Source organism: Nymphalis io, chromosome 29 (genome assembly GCF_905147045.1).
Source record: "Nymphalis io chromosome 29, ilAglIoxx1.1, whole genome shotgun sequence".
Classification (NCBI taxonomy): Eukaryota; Metazoa; Arthropoda; class Insecta; order Lepidoptera; family Nymphalidae; genus Nymphalis; species Nymphalis io.
In genome coordinates, this window is record NC_065916.1 from 5339126 (window position 1) to 5360503 (window position 21378).

Consider the following 21378-nt stretch of genomic DNA (forward strand, 5'->3'; position numbering starts at 1 on the left):
GAGTATAACCAGCCACTTTGCTTAGCGTTTGTGGACTATGAGAAAGCCTTTGATTCGATCGAAACCTGGGCCGTGCTGAATTCTCTTCAAAGGTGCCAAATTGATTATCGGTATATCAGGGTGTTAAAGTGCTTGTACGAGAACGCCACCATGTCGATCCGACTCCAGGATCAGAACTCAAAACCTATCCAACTGCAGAGAGGTGTAAGACAGGGAGACGTGATATCTCCGAAACTGTTTACCGCTGCATTGGAAGATGTTTTCAAGCTTCTGGACTGGAACGGACTTGGCATCAATATTAACGGCGAGTACATCACTCATCTTCGATTTGCCGATGACATTGTAATTATGGCTGAGACCTTGGAAGACCTCGGCACTATGCTCGATGACCTCAGCAGGGTTTCCCAACAAGTGGGTCTAAAAATGAACATGGACAAGACGAAAATTATGTCGAACATCCATGTTGCACCCACTCAAGTCAAGGTTGGAAATTCTGCACTCGAAGTTGTAGACAACTATGTCTACCTAGGTCAGACCATCCAACTAGGTAGGTCCAACTTCGAGAAAGAGGTCAATCGTCGAATTCAACTCGGCTGGGCAGCGTTCGGGAAGCTACACGATATCTTCTCATCCCAAATACCGCAGTGTCTCAAGTCGAAAGTCTTCGACCAGTGTGTGTTGCCAGTGATGACTTATGGATCAGAGACGTGGTCGCTCACAATGGGCCTCATAAGAAGGCTCAAGGTCACTCAAAGGGCAATGGAGAGGGCTATGCTCGGAGTTTCTCTGCGAGATCGAATCAGAAATGATGAAATCCGCAGGCGAACCAAAGTAACCGACATAGCCCGAAGAATTGCTAAATTGAAGTGGCAGTGGGCGGGGCACATTGCTCGCAGAACCGACGGCCGCTGGGGCAGAAAGGTTCTCGAGTGGCGACCACGAACCGGAAGACGCAGCGTGGGCAGGCCCCCTACAAGGTGGACCGACGACTTAGAACGAGTCGCGGGAAGCCGTTGGATGCAGGCAGCGCAAGATCGGCCAACGTGGAAATCCTTGGGGGAGGCCTTTGTCCAGCAGTGGACGTCTTTCGGCTGATGATGAGTATTTTTTTTATACAATAGGAAGGCGGACGAGCATATGGGCCACCTGATAGTAAGTGGTCACTACGCCCATAGACATTGGCATTGTAAGAAATGTCAACCATCGCTTACATCCCTAATGCGCCCCCAACCTTAGGAACTAAGATGTTATGTCCCTTGTGCCTGTAATTATACTGGCGCAATCACCCTTGAAACCGGAACGCAACAATACCAAGTACTGCCGTTTTGCGATAGAATATCTGATGAGTGGGTGGTACCTACCCAGACGAGCTTGCACAAAGCTCTACCGCCAGTAACCGTGAGAATAACGATTATCCGATATGTATATATTGTGTCTATGTCTATTTATGTAGAGATATAGTATACCAGTGGTTAAAAACAAGATCAAGGGTTTCTTCCACCGGATTCCATACCAATCTGCCACCAAATCTGCCACTTAAGAAGTCTATTGTTAAACGGAGAGGGGAGCAGGCAGTTACTATACTTTACTATCATTTTATACAATATTATATAGTAGTATCAGCCTGTGAATGTCGCACAGCTGGGCCTTAAGCTGGGCTTAACGCCTTCTCGCCTTGAGGAGAAAGTATAGAGCTTACATGCCTTTTAAGTTTTGTCGTTTGAAGAAAAAAACACAACTAGAACCTTATAGTACTTTTTATTGTTTTTCAAAGTATTCACCACGTAGCTTAATACACTTTTCCATTCGCTCAAACCAGTTATTACAACATTTATTCCACTCTAAAGTGGGAGTGTTCAAAATGGCTGACTTGAAAGCTTCGACTGCTTCTTCACCGGACTGGAACCTTTGACCACGAAGACTTTTCTTATTTTTAGGAAATGTAAAGAAATCGTTAGGGCTTAGGTCAGGACTGTATGGAGGATGGTCAAGAATCTCTACTTTTTCCTGCTTCAAATACTCAATTGTTTGACGAGCGCTGTGTGAGCTTGCGTTGTCGTGGTGCAGGATGATGCGTCGCTTTGAGTTAGATTTTCGAAGTTCGGCGATGACTTGTAGTAAACAAACTGTGGTATACCACTCTGCGTTAACCGTTCTTCAAGTGCAATAGTCACAACATGGCCGGTTTTTTCAACGAACGTGGCCACCATCTTCTTTGAGTGCTTCGAGAACGAACAACTTTAGTCGGCTTTGGCTCGTCTTGAAAGACCCAGATTGTAGATTTTTGTTTGGAATCAGGATCGTAGGCATAGCTCCAAGATTCGCCACCACTGATGATGTCGTAGTAGTGATTTGACTCTCCTCGGTTGAACCTTTGCAGAGTTTTCTTACACCATCTCTCGATACGACACATGACGATCTTCAAGAATTAGTTGTCTCACAATAATGATGTTATCTTCAGTGAAGGCGGATTTTGGGCATCCTTCGCGAGATTTGTCACTAACACTAGTATGTCCACGCTGGAATTCTAAATACCAGCGTTCGACAGTCCGCAGACATGGGGCTTTATCACTGAACACAAATGTTAACTCTTCAAAACACTGAAGCCGTGTCAGGCCTCTTCTAAAGTTGTAGAAAATTATTGCACGAACATTTTCCTTAGAAAGATTCATTTTCGTACGTAACCTGACAGATTCCAATAGCATTAATCCTAATACTTTCAACTGTTTTAAAATTCAAAATTTAAACACATTCGAATATAGAACAGTTCGAAATTAAAAATTGCCGGGAAATATGGAAACGACAGAACTTAAAAGGCATGCCTTGTAAGCTCTATACCTTTTCCTCAAGGAGAGAAGGCCTTAAGCCCAGCTTAAGGCCCAGCTGTGCGACATTCACAGGCTGCGGGTTGGTGGAATACACATGTGGCTGAATTTCAGTGAAATTAGACACAATGCAGGTTTCCTTACAATAAATTCCTTCACCGTCAAGCACGTGATGAATTATAAACACAAATTAAGCACATAAAAACTCAGTGGTACTTGCTCGGGTGGTGAACCCACGATCATCGATTAAGATTCACGCGTTCTAACCACTGGACTATCTCGGCTTCTAGATCTTTCTAAAGGATACAATATTATACTTATAATAAATGACAGATTAAGTATTTATTGTTTTTTACTGACTTTAAACAAAGGAAGGAAGTTCTCAATTCGGTTGTTAGTTTTTATTTGAAGTCCGTTTTAGTATTTATTTGATTTTATCATACATAATGTTTTTATCTTTAATAAGCTTTGTTTGTGTGTTTTTTCTAAACCACAATAAAAACAAGACCCGACTTAAACTGATGCATTAAAATTCAGTACTGTATGTACAGAAAATGTAATATATTAGTAACAATTATATTTACACATTTTAAATGATATAAAATATTTTTTTTTTTTTTTTTTTATATCGCCGGGAGGGCAAATGACTCTACTCCACCTGATGGTAAGTGGTAGTAGAGTCCAAACGCGACGACGGCCAGTACAGACGGGAAAAACGTTCTGCACTAGCCGCCTTCGCCTTGCCGGCCCGCAAGATGCCTCTTCACGCCTCGTTTGAAGGAACCCGGGTTGTAAGACGAGGGGAATACGTGAGCTGGTAAGGAATTCCATTTTTTGGAAGTGCGACAAAGAAAGGAGTTGCCAAATTTCTTTGTTCGCGATGGAATTGATGTCACAGTTAGGCGGTGACATCGAGAACCAGCTCGCGTGGACTTAAGAAGGAAGGGGGAAGCAGGAATTAGAGAGAATAATTCCTCAGAGCACTCGCCGTGATACAGTCGATAGAAAGCGCTCAGTGCTGCTATCTCACGACGCAATTGTAAAGGTTCAAGGGTGTTTGTGACCTTTACGTCGCCAATAATGCGTACGGCACGTCGCTGCAACCGGTCCAAGGCCTCAAGTAGGTACTTAGCGGAGCCATCCCAAAGGTGCGAGCAATATTCCACGCAAGACCGTACCTGTGTTTTGTACAGCAGGCACAGTTGTTGTGGCGTGAAAAAGCGCCGCACCTTGTTCAGAACTCCGAGTTTCCGTGAAGCTGTTTTTATAACAGCCTCGATGTAATCCCTTGGACTAAGGTCGCAGCGAACGTCAATCCCCAGCATGGCGATTTTGCTTTGCATCACCAGCGGAGTACCACAGAGGGAGGGAAGAGGGGAAAATGTTGACTTTTTCGCCGTGAGAGCGCATACCTGTGTTTTCTTGGCATTAAACTCAACAAGATTATCAGAGCCCCATTTGGCGATGAGATCTAACGTCCTATCGAGTTCAATGACAAGATTCTCCCGCCTCTCCTCAGTTTCCGCCCGCCCAGCCACTGCGCGTCCGTGGTATCCACCATGCACTGTACTATCATCTGCATAGCAATGTATGTTCCCAAGGGAGAGCATATCATTGATATGCAAAAGAAAGAGTGTGGGAGATAGCACAGATCCCTGGGGGACCCCAGCATTCACTACATAGAATTGTGAAGCGCAACCATCTACTAAAACACGAAGGCTACGCTTGTGTAGGAAGCTGGCAATCCAGGTGCATAGCTGAGCAGGCAGACCATATGCCGGTAGCTTGGAGAGAAGACTTCTGTGCCAGACCCTGTCGAAAGCCTTGGAGATATCGAGGCTGACAGCCAACGATTCTCCATGCTTGTCGATAGCTTCACCCCAGAGGTGTGTTACGTACGCTAGAAGATCACCTGTGGACCGTTTTGGTCGAAACCCGTACTGACGATCATTAATTAGACAGTGATCTTCTAGGTAATGGATCAGTTGGTTGTTTAAAATCCGTTCCATCACCTTACAAAGTACTGAGGTGATAGCTATTGGCCGATAATTTGCCGGGTCAGACCGATCCCCTTTTTTGGGAACCGCTTGCACATTAGCTCTTCTCCAAGCCTCCGGCACACTTCCCGAAGAGAGAGAAAGTTGGAACAGGCGCGTTAACACAGGAGACAGCTCCGCTGCGCACTTCTTCAGCACTATGGCTGGTATTCCATCGGGACCGCTAGCTTTCCGTACATCAAGTGATTGCAGCTCCGCACGCACATCACGTTGCCTGATTTTAATGTCAGGCATCGTATGGCCACATGCAGGTATTGTAGGTGGCTGTGCACTACAATCATCGATGACGGAATTGTCATCGATGATTGTAGTGCATCATAGCATATAATTTAAAAAAAACAGTATACACATTTTTGCCTTTTCTGGCGTGCGCTATTTGGCGTAAAATATTCTGCCAATGTCACGTATAAAATAGATGGCACATATGATATGAGATTATTCGGTTTCAAATTTTGAATCGTTTAAAGATGATGAGTGAAAACTATGTTATTCTACAGTAGGAGTATACATTTTATTCAAACAATTCTTAAGAACACTTATCTACTAGTACCGTCTTTTCACGATATGTATTAAGTGAGTTCGTAATTAAGAATAGAAGTAAAAAAGAACCGGCAAGAAATCATTTTTACATAATAATTAAATAAAATTTAATTTTTATTTATAAGTTTATCAACGAATGTTATTATATCGAGTTATCTTTTACACATTTGAATTTATTTCTGGCAAAGCTAATTTGATACTCACGATTAAAACCTCTTCCGGATTCCGTTTGGCACTTGATACCAAAGAAAACAAAACGTTAAAAAAATGTCACTTCTATATTTAAAAAGTCGAGATTCTATATATATTTCGGTGAATCAAACGTTATCGTGATTCAGGAACTTATTTTTCAATATAATATTTTAGTACGTTTGGTTTTTCACTATTTATAAATTAATAGTAGAACACACTGAAAAGCAAGGCTTTATATTATACAAAACTAGCTGTCTGCCCAGACTTCGTCCAGGTTGAACAAGTATTAGCTATCTTAGTAAATATTTTATAGGACTATTTTCAATAACTTGGGTTACATTATTGCATTTTATAAGGCTCTCTATTTTTTTTTAAATATCTTTATTACTCGCTAATAATAAAGCTCTTTGTAGGTGAAAGAATTTTTAAAAACGGTGCTGTAGTTTGTTAGTTTATACATTACAAACAATCATCAAACCTTTATCCTTATCTCTTTATAATATTAGCATTGATTTCAAGTATATGCTGTTGAGCGTTGAGGAGTTCGTCTTGAGTCTATCCTAGGCGCAGAACAGATTATACCTATCATAAAAATATCATCGGAACTAAACCAATATGTAAAATTTCAACTCCTTAGGATGACAGGAACTGCTTTTGATGAGCTTGCAAGATTCGACTTTAGGGACAAACAATGTAAATTAAAATATATGCATAAATATATAGTAGGAGATTCATTGATCCAAACAATTTTTTACCAACGCGATAAAAAATAAATAAACGTGCGCCAATAAAAACCCCCATTTTGTTGGTGGACTGAAAGGTAAGGTAATTAATTCATTATTGGCGCGGCTTGTGATTTGTTGAATGTTCAATTGTGTTATTTGGTTTTTAAGAGTAATTGAGTGAGTTATTTAAATCAATTTGGTGTTCTATTTTTAAAATGAAAATTCGAGGTCTTTCTAAAATTCGTTTTACTTCTAAAAAATATATAATAAAGCTTGTAATTAAAAAAGTCTATATGACAGTCTCGAGTACCAATTCCATTTAAAACTAGATATAAAATAAATTTATATTTGCTTTAAATAAATATAAAGAATTCTAGGTCAATAGCCTTATAAGTGAGTCGGTAATGCAGAAGAAAAATGTTGTACCCATAAATAAATTACAGGCTGTTTAGACTGTATAGTGTATTTCATCAATAAAAACTACTGATTTAAATTAAAAAATTATAAAATAAATTTCAAAATTATCATGTTCATCGCTTAAAAAATATACATTTTTTATATTTTTAATCTGTACAGATTAAATGATATTCAAGAAAATCGTACACGAAATATTTTTTTTTTTTTAATTTTGTAAAACCTTTATAGAAATATATTAGAAAGCCTAACGAAATATTTTTTGCAATTTCTAGTTGGTTTTGCAAATATTATATATATTTTTTAATTTATTTATATACTTTTATTAAAATTACCTGTCAGTATGTGTGTCATGTCTTGCGAGTGAATTTTAAGCCAGATTCACGCAACCGATGAAATAGTGATGGTGACAGTACGAAATGGCACAGAGTACAGTACAGAGTCAGTACATGAAATAATTTAAAGCTTGTTGTGAATTGTTATGTCATGTGTGTGACGGTAAGTGGTCGACACCGCCCATAGACATTGGTCATTATTCTAATCACAGGCAAAGCAAAGACAAGTAAACAAGTTTGACCTTAAATTAAAGCGGTATTTGTCGAGATCTTGAATAATCTATGATATTCACTATCATGCAAAACATTTTTTCACGAATGTGAATTGTCATCGGAACTTTGTAACTTCCAGTAAAATTAAAGTGTATAAGTAGGTAAGTGGAATAGTGTTGTATTATAAATGAATATATATTAATCAAGAACTGTTTGTAGTGCATAATACAGCAGAGCTGTAAGCGAATCGCGTGCAATTTATGTTAATTTAAGGTTTATCTTTACTCCTTCTTCGATTGGTATAGAAAATAAAAGCTATTTTTATAAAGGCTATTTTTACATTGCTTAAGATCGTATTTCATCTAAAAACGATTTTTTCCCGGACAAACCATACACTGAAAACTGGCTTTAAAAGCCGAGATGGCCTAGTGGTTGGATCGCGAATTTTAACCGATGATCGTGGGTTCAAACCCAGGCAATCACCATTGAATTTTCATGTGCTTAATTTGTGTTTATATTACATCTCGCGCTTGAAGGTGAAGGAAAACATCGAGACGAAACCTGCATGTTTCTGTCCTGTCTAATTTCACTGAAAATCTGTCCCATGTGGAATACATACCACAAAGGAGAGGAGGCCTTGGTCTAGCAGTGGGACATTCACAGGCTGTTACTTTACTCTCTTAATTTGTTTGTAATCTTGCCATTAATTTATCATTTATCGCCATGAATCATGTTATGTTTCAATATGGCGTCGTAGATTTAAAATAAAAAAATAAATATGTAAAGAATCAAATGATAATAAATGTAATACATAGTAATGTATCAATAATTAGATTGGTTCCCCTTATTTTGTATTATTAATTTAAAAAATCGCGTGCAACACGTAACAGCGGCGAAACTTATTTACGTCAAACAATTCACTCAGCGGTCAATTTTAAATTAAATTTAATCTTGAAATTATTATTTTCTTCATGCTTAAAGAAGTTTCACTTCAAAAATTATAATTAGATATATTTTTGATTCATAAATTTGAAACAGAAAAAAAGAGGTTATATAATAATTTTATTATTTCTTTTTTTTTTGTTACAGGCTACTGATTTCAAAATGGCGACTTCCGACATCACGTTCCAAGATGGAAACTTCAAACATCCATATTTACTTGCATTGGTGTGAGTAATAGATCATTTACTGCATTATAGAAATAACTTTGATTTATAACTTTAATATTTGTAGTTACCTTATATATTTCGGATCATTTGTATGTCTGGAAAAGAATGCCTTCAGGTATTGAGTCCGCCATTTCGAATAGTTTTTTTTTTAAATAAATAAGAAATATGTATCCGATATTTACATCTTTAGTAATGTTTTAAATTTGAAAAAAAATTAAAAACAAAAAAATTTTGTGCACTAGATAGCTCATTGATTGAAAAGGCATATATAGTCCACTAGTAAAAGAGCTTGTGGTATGTTTAAAAAGTATATTTAAATTAAATATATTTAACATAAATTTCACGGCAAAAATTTTTAACCGTGAAAGATTAACAGACAAACAGAGCTACTTTCGCATTTATAATATTTGTATATATTTAAATCACAGAAGGAATAAATAGAAATTAACAACTTTGACATTTCAATGACATAATCATGTCGACTATGTAGGTATTCATTATTGAATCGTGTAAAAATGGCGTTTTGAATATTATTGAAGTCTTGTGTTATTAATAAAACATAAAAGGTAATCAAGAACAGTTTGTAGCGCATAATACAGCAGAGCTATTAGGAAGTCGCACGGAATATGTGAATTTAAGGTTTGTTTATTTATTCTCCTCCTGTTGGGATAGACTATAGCTATGATATATTATTGAGATAACGCTCAAACATGAAAGCTATATTCATTCTTCAATAAAGAGCTGTTTATGCTATTTACAATCCCAGAACTCGAGATCTTTAGAATATTTTAACATCGTTGAAATACTTTGAGTTGAATCACTATAAATTTACTAAAATGTTTGTTTACAATAAATGACAATAAATATTGATTATTTTGAATAATGCCAAATATATTATAAACACACAAACTTACAACACCATTTTCCGTCACCGCAAAGTCAATCAGTATCTACATCTTTTCTTGCCAATTGATAAATAGAAAACGTTTAAAAAAGATTAATAAATAACGCGTAATTACTCTATAAAAGATTGTATAGATAATATAAAAAAGCGTGATATCACAGATATTTATATTTTTTTTCAAGGTTCTATAGACACATTTTTGATTTTTAGGCATTGACGTGGGGATAAGAAATGACGTGACTACTTAAAAAAAATAATTAATTATCCGCCGTAAGCCCGGGCTTATTCAGCCTGCAAGAAAATCCAAAATATACAATGTGTGTGCACTTATTTGCACTCTCTTTTATCTCACTCTTATAGTCCTATGCACCGGAAATCGATACAACCGAAAATATATCGGATAAAAAATATATCCGTGCTCACCGAGGCAGGGAGCTACATTACGTCTATTTTGTGACAGAAAGTAAATGCTAATACAAAATAAACATTTAAAACATTCGGCCTTCGACACACATTCTTCTTGTATTGCGTAAAAAAATTGTAATTTTTTATATGTTACATAATCTGTGACCGCGTTTAACGCGCGTGAGCGGGAAACGTGATGTCACTTTTAATATATTATTTAATGAATTCTTTCTATTAAACTTTATCAGATTTTAAATATATATTTGTTTGGAGAATATAGGCTTTAAGATTCTTATTTCTTTTTTCATTTAACTCTAGATAGATAGATAACCTTTGTAGCTAATTCCATCACGCCAGTTTAATAAGGATGAGTGTTTATGTAGATATGGCAGAATATATAACGATACAAATTTTTAAATAAACGTTTTCTAAATTATTCGATTACGAACAGTATATTTTTAAATATTTAGTTATTTTAACTTTGCGTATACGTTTAAAGCGTACGTTAAATAAATCTATTATTCAATAAAAGACTCGGTACTATTATAGACTTAATATTATAAATGCGAAACTGAGTTTGTTAGCTACGCTTTCACGTTTTAACTCTTCGACCGATCATCATGAAATTTTTCATACACGTTGTCAGTGGTACAGAAAAGGATAGGGTATCTCTCCGTCTCACGCGGGCGAAACCACGGGCAGCGACTAGTATAGAAGATAAAAACCGTTGTGTTGTTAATTGATTTTCATGCGCGATTAATAAAATTATTAAATTGTATTTAATTAACAGATTTATGTAAATTGTTAGTTAAAAGTAGCTTGGTACGTTTATGTCGGTTCATTTCGGTAGAATATACTTTCGGTGGTAGCTTTTGTTTTTAATCGCCACCTGATGGTATGTGATCAACACCGCCTGTTCACATAGGTGCTGTAAGAATTATTAATCATTAACCAAAAAAATAAACATTTTTGATTCATAAACACGACTCTCATATGACATAGTATTCTATTTTTAAACAAAAGAATATTTAAAATCACGTGTTTCCTACTAGTTTGTACAATTGGCGCGTTGCCATTTCAATGTCAAGGGGTTATTGAACCCAAAGATAGTTGACATGCGTAAATGAATAGACTGTTTTAAAAATAAATCAGTATTTTTGACTAACGTCGGTACTAGTTCGCCCAGCATTTTATAAAATTATAATAATTATTTTTTTCATTTAGGAATTATTTTTAGACATTAAGTTATTGCGTTTAATGGTAATAATATACAGTAACAGCCTGTTAATGTCCCACTGCTGGGCTAAGGCCTCCTCTCCCTTTTGAGAAGAAGGTTGTGGAGCTTATTCCACCACGCTGCTCCAATGCGGTTTGGTAGAATACACATGTGGAAGAATTTCAATGAAATTAGACATATGCAGGTTTCCTCACGATGTTTTCCTTCACCGTTAAGCACGAGATGAATTATAATCACAAATTAAGCACATGAAAATACAGTAGTGCTTGCCCGGGTTTGAACCCACGATCATCGGATAAGATTCACGCGTTCTAACCACTGGGCCATCTCGGCTTAATAATATAAATAAAGGTAATAATATAAATGCTAGGTTTTTATAGAACTATTAATTTTTTACAGAACCTCTATACAAGTTATTGCCATGTTGGCAGATAATAAATTTCATGTGGCTTATTTTTTTTTTAAATGCGGTAATTGATTGCATGAAGTTGATGCGAGCAAAAAGTTAAGTTTAAAAAATATATATTTAAACTTTCTATTTAATTATATTTTTAAGTTATCTATTAAATGATATTATCTATAATTTTTATCTATGCGACACAATTTGTAAACACTCTAAACTATGAGATTAGATTAAAATTGTTGTTTTCAACTAAGTAAATATTTTTAAGCCACGCGAAATTTAATTGTAACTATAATTATTAAGTAACAAACTAATCGATAGTTTGGCACGCTTGATGATTTTACATTTGTTTTTTTTTTGTTATTATGTTGTCTTAAAGTCTCCACACACGTGTAATGTTACCCGTGCTTCTGTTGTATCTTCCTATCGGGTTATAGTTTGTATTTTATGTGCCTGCGTGTGTTCAATACCGGGCAGGGAGGGTCTGGATGGTGTTCGGCTAGACTGCCCATGATGGGATCCCCAATATTAGGTTATAATAGTCCAGAATCTCTTTTATATAACCATTTGTGCCCTATTCACTAATATACACGCCACGTGCTGGCTGTCGTCGGTGTAATATATGAATCCGTTTGACGTGGTTTTGCAATCACAGAATGGGATCGAGCGTTTCTCGGCACTAATTGTTATTTATAAAAAAATAAATAAAAATAATTTTTTTTGCAAAAATGCGGTTTTTTTTCATGAAAGACACCTACCTACACAAGACATTACACAATATATATATATACAATTATTTCTAATTTAATGTTATAAGATAACATTTTTAGTTTATGGTGGGGCTTGGGCCAGCTCATCATAGTAGATTCAGACCTTAGTTATATCGTATGGCTGTTTTTCCAGTTTCAAGGATGTCTCCCATTACAGTTGTCATTATAGTATATTATAGGTAAGTAGCGCCGGCCCTGGCCTAACTTAGTACCCGACCATTCCAACCCAACTCGATGACTACTTACCATTAGATAGCCTACAGGTTTACTTAGCTATTTAAAAAAATATATGGTACTCCCTCATATTGTTAATTTGTTTAAAACAGGAAAATATCAATCTTCAAGACTAAATGACTTATAAAGAAAAAACATATGAACAATATAATATGTACATATGTTTAATTTACTTATTAAGTTATGATAATCATAGATACGATAGAGGAATCAAGAGGAACACACCCTTCCCTTCCTAAAATTTAGCCTTTGAAAGATTCTAGTGTCTCTTATTATTTTATATACATGTATATTAAATATGTAATAATTAAAATAAAAATGCAAGGCAACCCCACCAGAAAAATACCTCGAAATAATTGCTTTAATAAATTTTCAATTTCAATTAAATTTTAACATTAATCTATAAAGCCCAGTGACGGAATTTAATCGTAAAACAAAAATCGATAACACGAAAGCGCTTCGCTACGATTTCGCAATAATACTCATTGTTATAGGCCAGGCGTGACCTTTGTGCCTTTTAACTGATAAAACAGACAATGAAGTATTTGAAACATATTCCATAAACTAACTTCTTTAACTAGTATTTTATTAAATGATGTCATTTTTTATAATCTGTCTAAAAAAAAAAAAACAAAAATTGACATTCCAATTTTGATATTTTTTTAATACATTTCCTTGTTTTACTATCTCGTGCGATATCTCAAAAACGACCAACAGTAGGTAAAAAATAAATATAATTTAAAAAGTGGAGCGTTAAAAAAATCAACAAAAAGTATAAAAACGCAATTCGTATCATGGCGGAGTTCCGAGTTATCGGAAAAGAACAAAATTGTACTTTCAAGATGGCGGACAAAGCTCATAGCATATCTTGGTTGGTCATTTTGGTGATAAGCTTTCCTCTTTCTCATGAAGATAAACAGATACCAAAGATATTTTTAATTTTGTCAATTAATAAAATCAAATCTTTGGTTATAAACTTCAGACGGTACGATTAAAAAAAATCCTGGAGCATGATCACATCCAGAGACTTAAAGACACACAGAAATACATCAAAATCAGTCCAGCCGCTCGGAGATACACAAGCACAGAAGAATTATTTATATAAAGATAAAAAAGCGTGGAATTCGTATTCTTTTAATTTCCACACAGGACTTCAATTGAGTAAAAGAGTAACATAGCTTATTGCCGGTTTCTCGGTAGAATCAACATTCCGAATCGGCAGTATTTAATTTAATCCTGTAACATGAAGATTTACAAGTGCATTTAACAATAAGAGCTCTTCATATTATCGTCATAATTACTCGTGAAATGTTAAAAACGGACTTACAATGATACGTTATTTTGACGCGTTTTTTAAGTGTCTAATTATAAACAATGTTGCTTATTACTAACATCAAACGATGGTATTCTGCGGTGAGACTGTTCTTACTTAATAATGTTACTGATTTTTAGTATTTATAATATGAATATATATTATCTGTGTATATATCTACTGGTGGTAGGGCTTTGTGCAAGCTCGTCTGGGTAGGTACCACCCACTCATCAGATATTCTACCGCAATACTTGTATTACAACAGCAGTACTTGTTATTGTTGTGTTCCGGTTTGAAGGGTGAGTGAGCCAGTGTAATTACAGGCACAAGGGACATAAAATCTTAGTTCCCAAGGTTGGTGGCGCATTGGCTATGTAAGCGATGGTTGACATTTCTTACAATGCCAATGTCTTATATTCATCTGTCATCTTGGGTGACACATCGGAGCGTGGGAAAGTAAAGTATACATTAGAATTGGCGCGAAGTGAAAACAGTGTATGTTTATCGCGAACTAATATAAAATATATTTAGCATCCAGTAGTGAAAACTGTTTTTATAAAAATCTCGAATTGATCTTTTTATAGATAGAACACCAAATGATACAAATTGATTTAAATAACACACTCGATTACTCTTAAAAAAAAAAAACACAATTGAACACATTTAACAAATAACAAGTCGCGCCAATAATTAATTAATTACTTTACCTATCTGTGCACTAACAAAATGGCGGTTTTTAAATTTGCGCGATTTTTTTTTAAATAACCCTGTTTTATGGACCAAGGAGTCTTCCAACAATAAAATATGTTTTATTTAGTTTGTAAAGGTACCTTACGTCGTGAGTTAGAGTGTGAACATTACAAATATATCTTGGCGCACCTTGGACAGACTCGTACGCCGTGACGACAAACGAGGCAAACATCTTGATGACGCTCTTCTTTGCCGTCTTTCCTCTTCCTCCTTCTTAAACTTGTGTGTGCATGGTGTATTATATACTTCGTTGCTATATATTGTAATAAACGAAAACTGTTTAATTGTAAATTACAAGTCAATCGGACATAGTATAGATGTCGTGAAATAATAAGAAAAATATATTGATTGCATAAGTGAAACTCATATATATGTAATCCATACATCTTTATTTAAATTCTTTAAATATACGTGAATTTCTATATAACACATTTCAAGTCACATCACGGTTACTTATTTTTTATTTAATTAGATTTCGTGCAGTCTTTCAAGCGTGGTTATGTAAGAAATCTTCAAACGCGTTTGTACTAAGATACTTATTGTTATTAAAATTATCCTATTAGATATAATTATTGATGTCTAACTGACTTTGACTGGCTCGTTGGTCTAGTGGCTTAATGTAAGGCCGCAGACCCGGAGGTCCGGAGTCTGGAAGTTTCAATGTGTACACTCCCGTGCCTCGGAAAGCACGTAAAGCCGTTGGTCCTGCGCCTGTAATCTTTCCGGTCTATGTCAAAATAAAAATAAGGTTTCTATGTAATCTTCTGTATTCCGAGGTACCAATTATTCGTTATTTAATCAAAATCGGTTGAGTCTATCAAAAGTTATAACAACTTACGAATAAAGAATAACTGAATCTAAAGTTATTATAAATATTTGCGAGTTACCAAACAAAAATAACAACCTTTTGTTATTTATTATCCATTTTTTTCCGCCTTTTCTGGCGTGCATCTATTTAACATGAAAGATTTTGAAAGATTTTCGTCTCAAACTGAATTCGACGTTTACGACGGCGCGGCTGTTGCTAGTCTACACTAATTCCAATGACATAATATAATACATTGTAACACTCCCAAGTTTAATTATGTGTTGATTATGTGTCGAGTTATTATTTAAAGTTAGATAAGATAGACGATATCAGTTGAGATAGAACACGTGTATGTTAACAGCCTGGAGATGTATACCCCCCAGAGGATATCATTCGAAGGTCCGAACTTCGTAATTTCAAATTGGTTTATCAATATTATATTGCCTTGAAACAGAAGGCGTTTTAGGGGATGGGGGTAGATATTAGGTAATAAAATGAGTTCGACAGGAAGGGATAGTTTTTTTATAATTATTTACAATAAAGCCTTGAGGATAATTAATTTAAATAATTTAAAAAAATAACCATCATACATATAAATATTAAAAATAGCTACTGTACAAATTGTGACCGTGTGGGATGGTGGCAAGAATGCTAACAGTATTTCCCCTTTTCTAGGCGAAAAATGAACCAACCCTCCTGTCAGTAGAGTCAATAACACGTGGTGTTATATTTTTAGGTATTTGCACTATTACTCCAAGTTCCAAGCGTTTGGAAGGGAATGTTTTTCACAATTATATCTCTGGCCTTGCATAATTTGTACAAATCAATTCAAATGATCGATAATATTTTTTTAATTTTACCGAAGTAAACAGGCCACTTTATTAATAACCTTTTTGGACATTCCTGACTTTTCCTAGATTAAAAATCTTACAAACGCTAATGACGCAGAGTTAAACAAATAATCACTACACTAGTACTATAAAACAAAGTCTTCCCGCCGCGTTTGTCTTTCTGAAATGCATAAACTCAAAAACTGCTGAATTGATTTTCATACGGCTTTCACCAATGGACGGAGTGATTCATGAAGATTTAAGTGCTTAATTATATAATGTTTTGTGTAAATTGACTGTAATATAATAATGATTGTTGGATATGTAGGAAAAAACATCCCCGGGGGAGCTGTTCCCTTACACAGGCTATATAATAAGCAAAGAAGTGTGTCGTATCCTCGTATCCCTTTAGGGTGAAATATAATTTAATTACAAGACAAACAATTGTGCTTTTTTTGTTTTAATTAATAGCAATTATGTGAAATTTGACGTGTTGCGGCTTCACGACACGCGTCCAAAAACATTTTTGACAACCTTGTCAACTACTCATGTGTTCGTACGGATCACATTATACCCTAGAATCTCCGTTTCTAGACAATTTCAAAATAAAATCAACTTCAAATAAAATTTCATACTTAATTTTCGACCAAACGGAAAGTGTGGGAAGTGTAAGAATTTTCCAAATCGGTTCATAAACACACAACCGAATTAAGAACCTCCTCTATTTTTTTAAGTCAGCTCATTAAAGATAAACTTAAGTGACAATTAGGTACACTACCACACATTGAATATCGCGTTGATAATGACGATTTACGTTATCTATGGTCTTTAAAAAACTAAAAGTTTAAAACCATAGATCACTCGTGTCACGCTAAACCGATTTGCTAGAGCCGACAACGTCCGAAGCACCGCACGATGGCAATCATAATAAATTGATGCGGATCTTGTTATCCCATTTGTAGCGAAGTGTTATCAACGTGTCAGGAGATGAAAATAACTTCAAGCGTTTTAAAATTAGAATAATAAATACTTTTATATATATAAGTATTTTATTTTATTTTAATGAAGGATTAAAAATAAGTAAACTTAAGGTTGCTCTGTACACAAAGAAACGACATTTAAAGTTTATTATTCCACATTTCCTTTACAATTCCTTATTACTTTTTTTACTAAATATTTATTTTTTAAAACATTTAATTATTTTTATAAACGTCATATCAATTTTTTTTTAATTATCACATGTAAACTATTACACAAAACTTAACTGCCAGTATCAAGGTAAACTTATCAAACATTAAAGAAATATTACAATTATTTCTCTACAAGCTAATCGTTGAGTCGACCTTGGAGTATTAAAGCAAATATATTACTAAAACATAAACACCTTCATATTATTACCTTCGATGGTAAATTGTTATGTTATAGGTAAGCGAAAAATGTACCTGATGGTAAATGGTCAATGGTCTCCACCGCCACAAACATTGGCGATGTGTCATGTCTCTTATATACACAGGCTCAGTCGCCCTTCAAACCGAAACGCAGCAATACTAAGTTTTTATATTGGTAAAATATCTGATGAGTCGGTGGTACCTACCCAGACGGGCTTGCACAAAGCGCTTCCACCTAGTAAAGAGGCCCAGAGGAGAATTGTGACTATAAGAAGGAACGCTACTACCACACGATCACGATTTTTATATACAATTCCTTATTTACTACATAGAATATAAGTTGTCCTTGTAAATAATTACATATATACGCCGAGCAATTGTCATTGTCTAACATATAATCAAAAGCCATATATAGCCGTTATCTTTAGTTTTTATATAATTATTATAATTTATAATATTTCGATTAACTGGATCGCTCGAAGGTTATTGAATATATCAAAGTTAACAAACACTTTACTTTTATTTAAATGAAATATGTTTTTCGTTCATTTATAGTTTCTTGTTTCCTTGAGGCCTTCATCGCCATCATCATCCATTGGTCAGTCCCCAACGTCTCTTCAAAAGCTCTTCTCCGATTTTCACTTCCAGACGGATAAGGACCCCACCAGATTTAAATCGTCTTAAACTAAAATATCCATCACAGATTAGCATATGAAGCTCTTAAAGCTGTTTTTCTATACATTTGTGTGTATTTTAAGCGGAAATTAAGCGCTTAAATTATAAAACTCGAATCTGAACTCAGGATAATAAGCTGATTAATTTATTATTTACAGCCGTTGGTGCGTTTCTTCATTCTGGACGACGGCTACCGTTATTTTACATAGGATTATAACAGCACCCATACCTCCAATTAAAGGTAAACAATATATTATATATCTTATTATTAAGTATAAACAGGCTCGGCCTGGGGATTGAACCTAGAACTTCGGGATTTGTAGTCTAGTAGGTCTTAAGGGCCAATCCTAAGCGCTATTATGTATCTCACTCATAAAAAGTTTTTTTTTTATAGAATAGGAAGGTGGACGAGCATATGGGCCACCTGATGGTAAGTGGTCACCAAACGCCCTTAGACATTGGCATTGTAAGAAATGTCAACCATCGCTTATAGCCAATGCGCCACCAACCTTGGGAACTAAGATTTTATGTCCCTTGTGCCTGTAATTACACTGGCTCACTCGCCCTTCCTAATAATAAACCGATAAACCGATGATAACCGATTTACGTTGATACGCTATTTTGATGCGTATGTCCTTTGAATGTTATAATTATTATGGTCAATGTCGCATAACACTTTCTGACATTGCACAATCGTGTAATACGGTGAGCTTGAAGTTTTAACAGTTCTACAGCTCATTCGCGCTATTTTATTTGACTTAATTATGTTCTCACAAAATAGCATGTTTGTTATTATGCTTGAACTATCAATTTATTTCCAGCAACGAAGGTTTCGAAGACACGGCCAGCGAGCTCAGATCATTTACACCCTGAGCCAAAAGTAGAATGTGTTGTTTTACACACGCCGGCTGAGCCAACGCTTGACGTCATATTCGTCCATGGACTTTATGGTAAGATAATTTGATTACTTAAAATACACTATGATCCATTTAAGTAATAATAATTATGTTACTGCTTTGCCTACATCTATTAAGATATGATTACAAATCTTGTAAATGGATTTTAGAATGCATAAATCTTTTTCTTTTTATCATTGCTATAAAATTATACACTATGAGCCAAATACAAGAGACGTTTAATATACAAATACGTTTACATGAATAATTGTACAATAATATATTTATTCAAAATAAGTTTTTTTTTATTTATTGAAAAAGCACTACATACTTATGGTTTCATCTTAATATATTTGATTGGATATTATTAGCAGTCCGCTACAAGGCTGCGTATGAGTAATTAATACTTTTTTTTATAGTATAGATAAGCCGACGAGCATATGGGCCTGATGGTAAGTGATCTCCAACGCCCATAGACATTGGCATTGTAAGAAATGTCAACCATCGCTTACATAGCCAATGCGCCACCAACCTTGGAAACTAAGATTTTACGTCCCTTGTTCCTATAATTACACTTTTTCGTGGTAGAAAGATTTTGTAGCCAACGCGACTTTTGACAGTCAGGATAAAAATCATAGCACTCAGTACTCCGAACCCCAATCGTAATTTCATCACAAGTAAAAATGTTTACCGGCCAACGAAGTGGGCACGGGTCAGCTAGTATTTTATTAAAATAACTGTACATAGCTTAAAAAATAAATACTTGTCGTGTGAGAAACAGCATGATAGCGTTCAATTAACTTGATGATTTGTTATCTTGGCGGATTTCGTCACGGCGGGCATTCTGAAGAGAGCTGTACTATCTAATTGCGCAGGACTCTCTGTTCCCTTACTCGTAATCCGATTCTGACTAAAAAGAGTTCGGACACAACACCAATGTCTTTATGTACTGGTTTTGGTCCAACTTTCAAAGTCGGAACTGTTACTGAGAATTTCCTGCCAAGAAAAATAACTTAAGGTATTTATAGCCTTGGTTTTAAGCCCAGAACCTTGGGATCTAGATGTTAGCCAGTATACGAGGCGGTCACAACAGAATCCAGTTATCCAGTGCTTTCCTACAGAACTGTTATCTGTTCCAATGGCATGAAGAGTTATAAATAACTTAGACCTTTAAATTATATTACAGCAAATAATTTGCAGTAGTTAAATTAAAGGGGATATTAAAAAAAATCGTGATTTTAATAAATAAAGATGTATTTAATTTTATCGATTCACATAATACGTAAAGGTCACAAACACCCTTGAACCTTTAAAATTGCGTCGTGAGATAGCAGCACTGAGCGCTTTCTATCGACTGTATCACGGCGAGTGCTCTGAGGAATTATTCTCTCTAATTCCTGCTTCCCCCTTCCTTCTTAAGTCCATGCGAACTGGTTCTCGATGTCACCGCCTAACTGTGACATCAATTCCATCGCGAACAAAGAAATTTGGCAACTCCTTTCTTTGTCGCACTACCAAAAAATGGAATTCCTTACCAGCTCACGTGTTCCCCTCCTCTTACAACCCGGGTTCCTTCAAACGAGGCGTGAAGAGGCATCTTGCGGGCCGGCAAGGCGGGGACGGCTAGTACAGAACATTCTTCCCGACTGTACTGGCCGTCGTCGCGTTTGGACTCTACTACCACTTACCATCAGGTAGAGTAGAGTCATTTGCCATCCCGGCGCATATAAAAAAAAAAAGTATTAATCAAGTACTGTTTGTAGTGCGTAATACAGCAGAGTTATTAGCGAATCTCATGGGATATGTAAATCTAAGGTTTGTTCATATCAACTCCCATTGGAATATTCTACAGGTAACTTAACGCGTGTAACGATAATACACTTGCACGTAATCGAGAAGCCTTAAGTGTACGCAGAAATAGCTCAATGTCACGTAGCCAATGTCACGGTTGAATGAATTCTAAGTCAATTAAAGGGTTGCAATAACATTACTTATATAGTCTAGTGGCTATATTAAAAGGCTGCAGATATCGAGAACCTGGGTTCAAAATCCAAACTCGTGTAACAAATATGGGTTTGATAATTTCTGTCTAGAAATTCTCTATTCTAGCTAGGAATTTTGTACTTGCCAGTGCTTACGCTCGTGGCTTATGAAGCACGTAAACTTAATCCTGCGCCGTAACTCATTCGAGTGTCCTTCCATGCCGCATTAGAAGAGTGAGAGAAATGCGAGTGCAAGAACACAAGAGTGTGTCCGTACATATTTGAACACTACAATAACTCTAGTTAAGCACAGT

The 21378-nt window shown here is 35.5% G+C and overlaps 1 protein-coding gene across 3 annotated transcripts in view; it reads left to right on the forward strand.

Moving 5' to 3' along the window:
* The window catches only part of LOC126779497 (uncharacterized), a 34652-nt gene that overhangs the window by 7290 nt on the left and 5984 nt on the right, over nucleotides 1-21378 (forward strand). Inside the window, exons 1-4 of one of the 3 annotated variants that reach the window (XM_050503522.1) lie at nucleotides 7089-7194; nucleotides 8391-8470; nucleotides 18345-18427; nucleotides 19008-19136. In XM_050503522.1, coding sequence (XP_050359479.1) covers nucleotides 8406-8470; nucleotides 18345-18427; nucleotides 19008-19136 — 277 coding nt within the window. In that variant the 5' untranslated portion in view covers nucleotides 7089-7194; nucleotides 8391-8405. Of the gene's footprint in view, nucleotides 1-7088; nucleotides 7195-7338; nucleotides 7463-8390; nucleotides 8471-18344; nucleotides 18428-19007; nucleotides 19137-21378 lie in introns of those variants that run through there. The other 2 variants (XM_050503521.1, XM_050503520.1) reach the window with 2 other exon arrangements.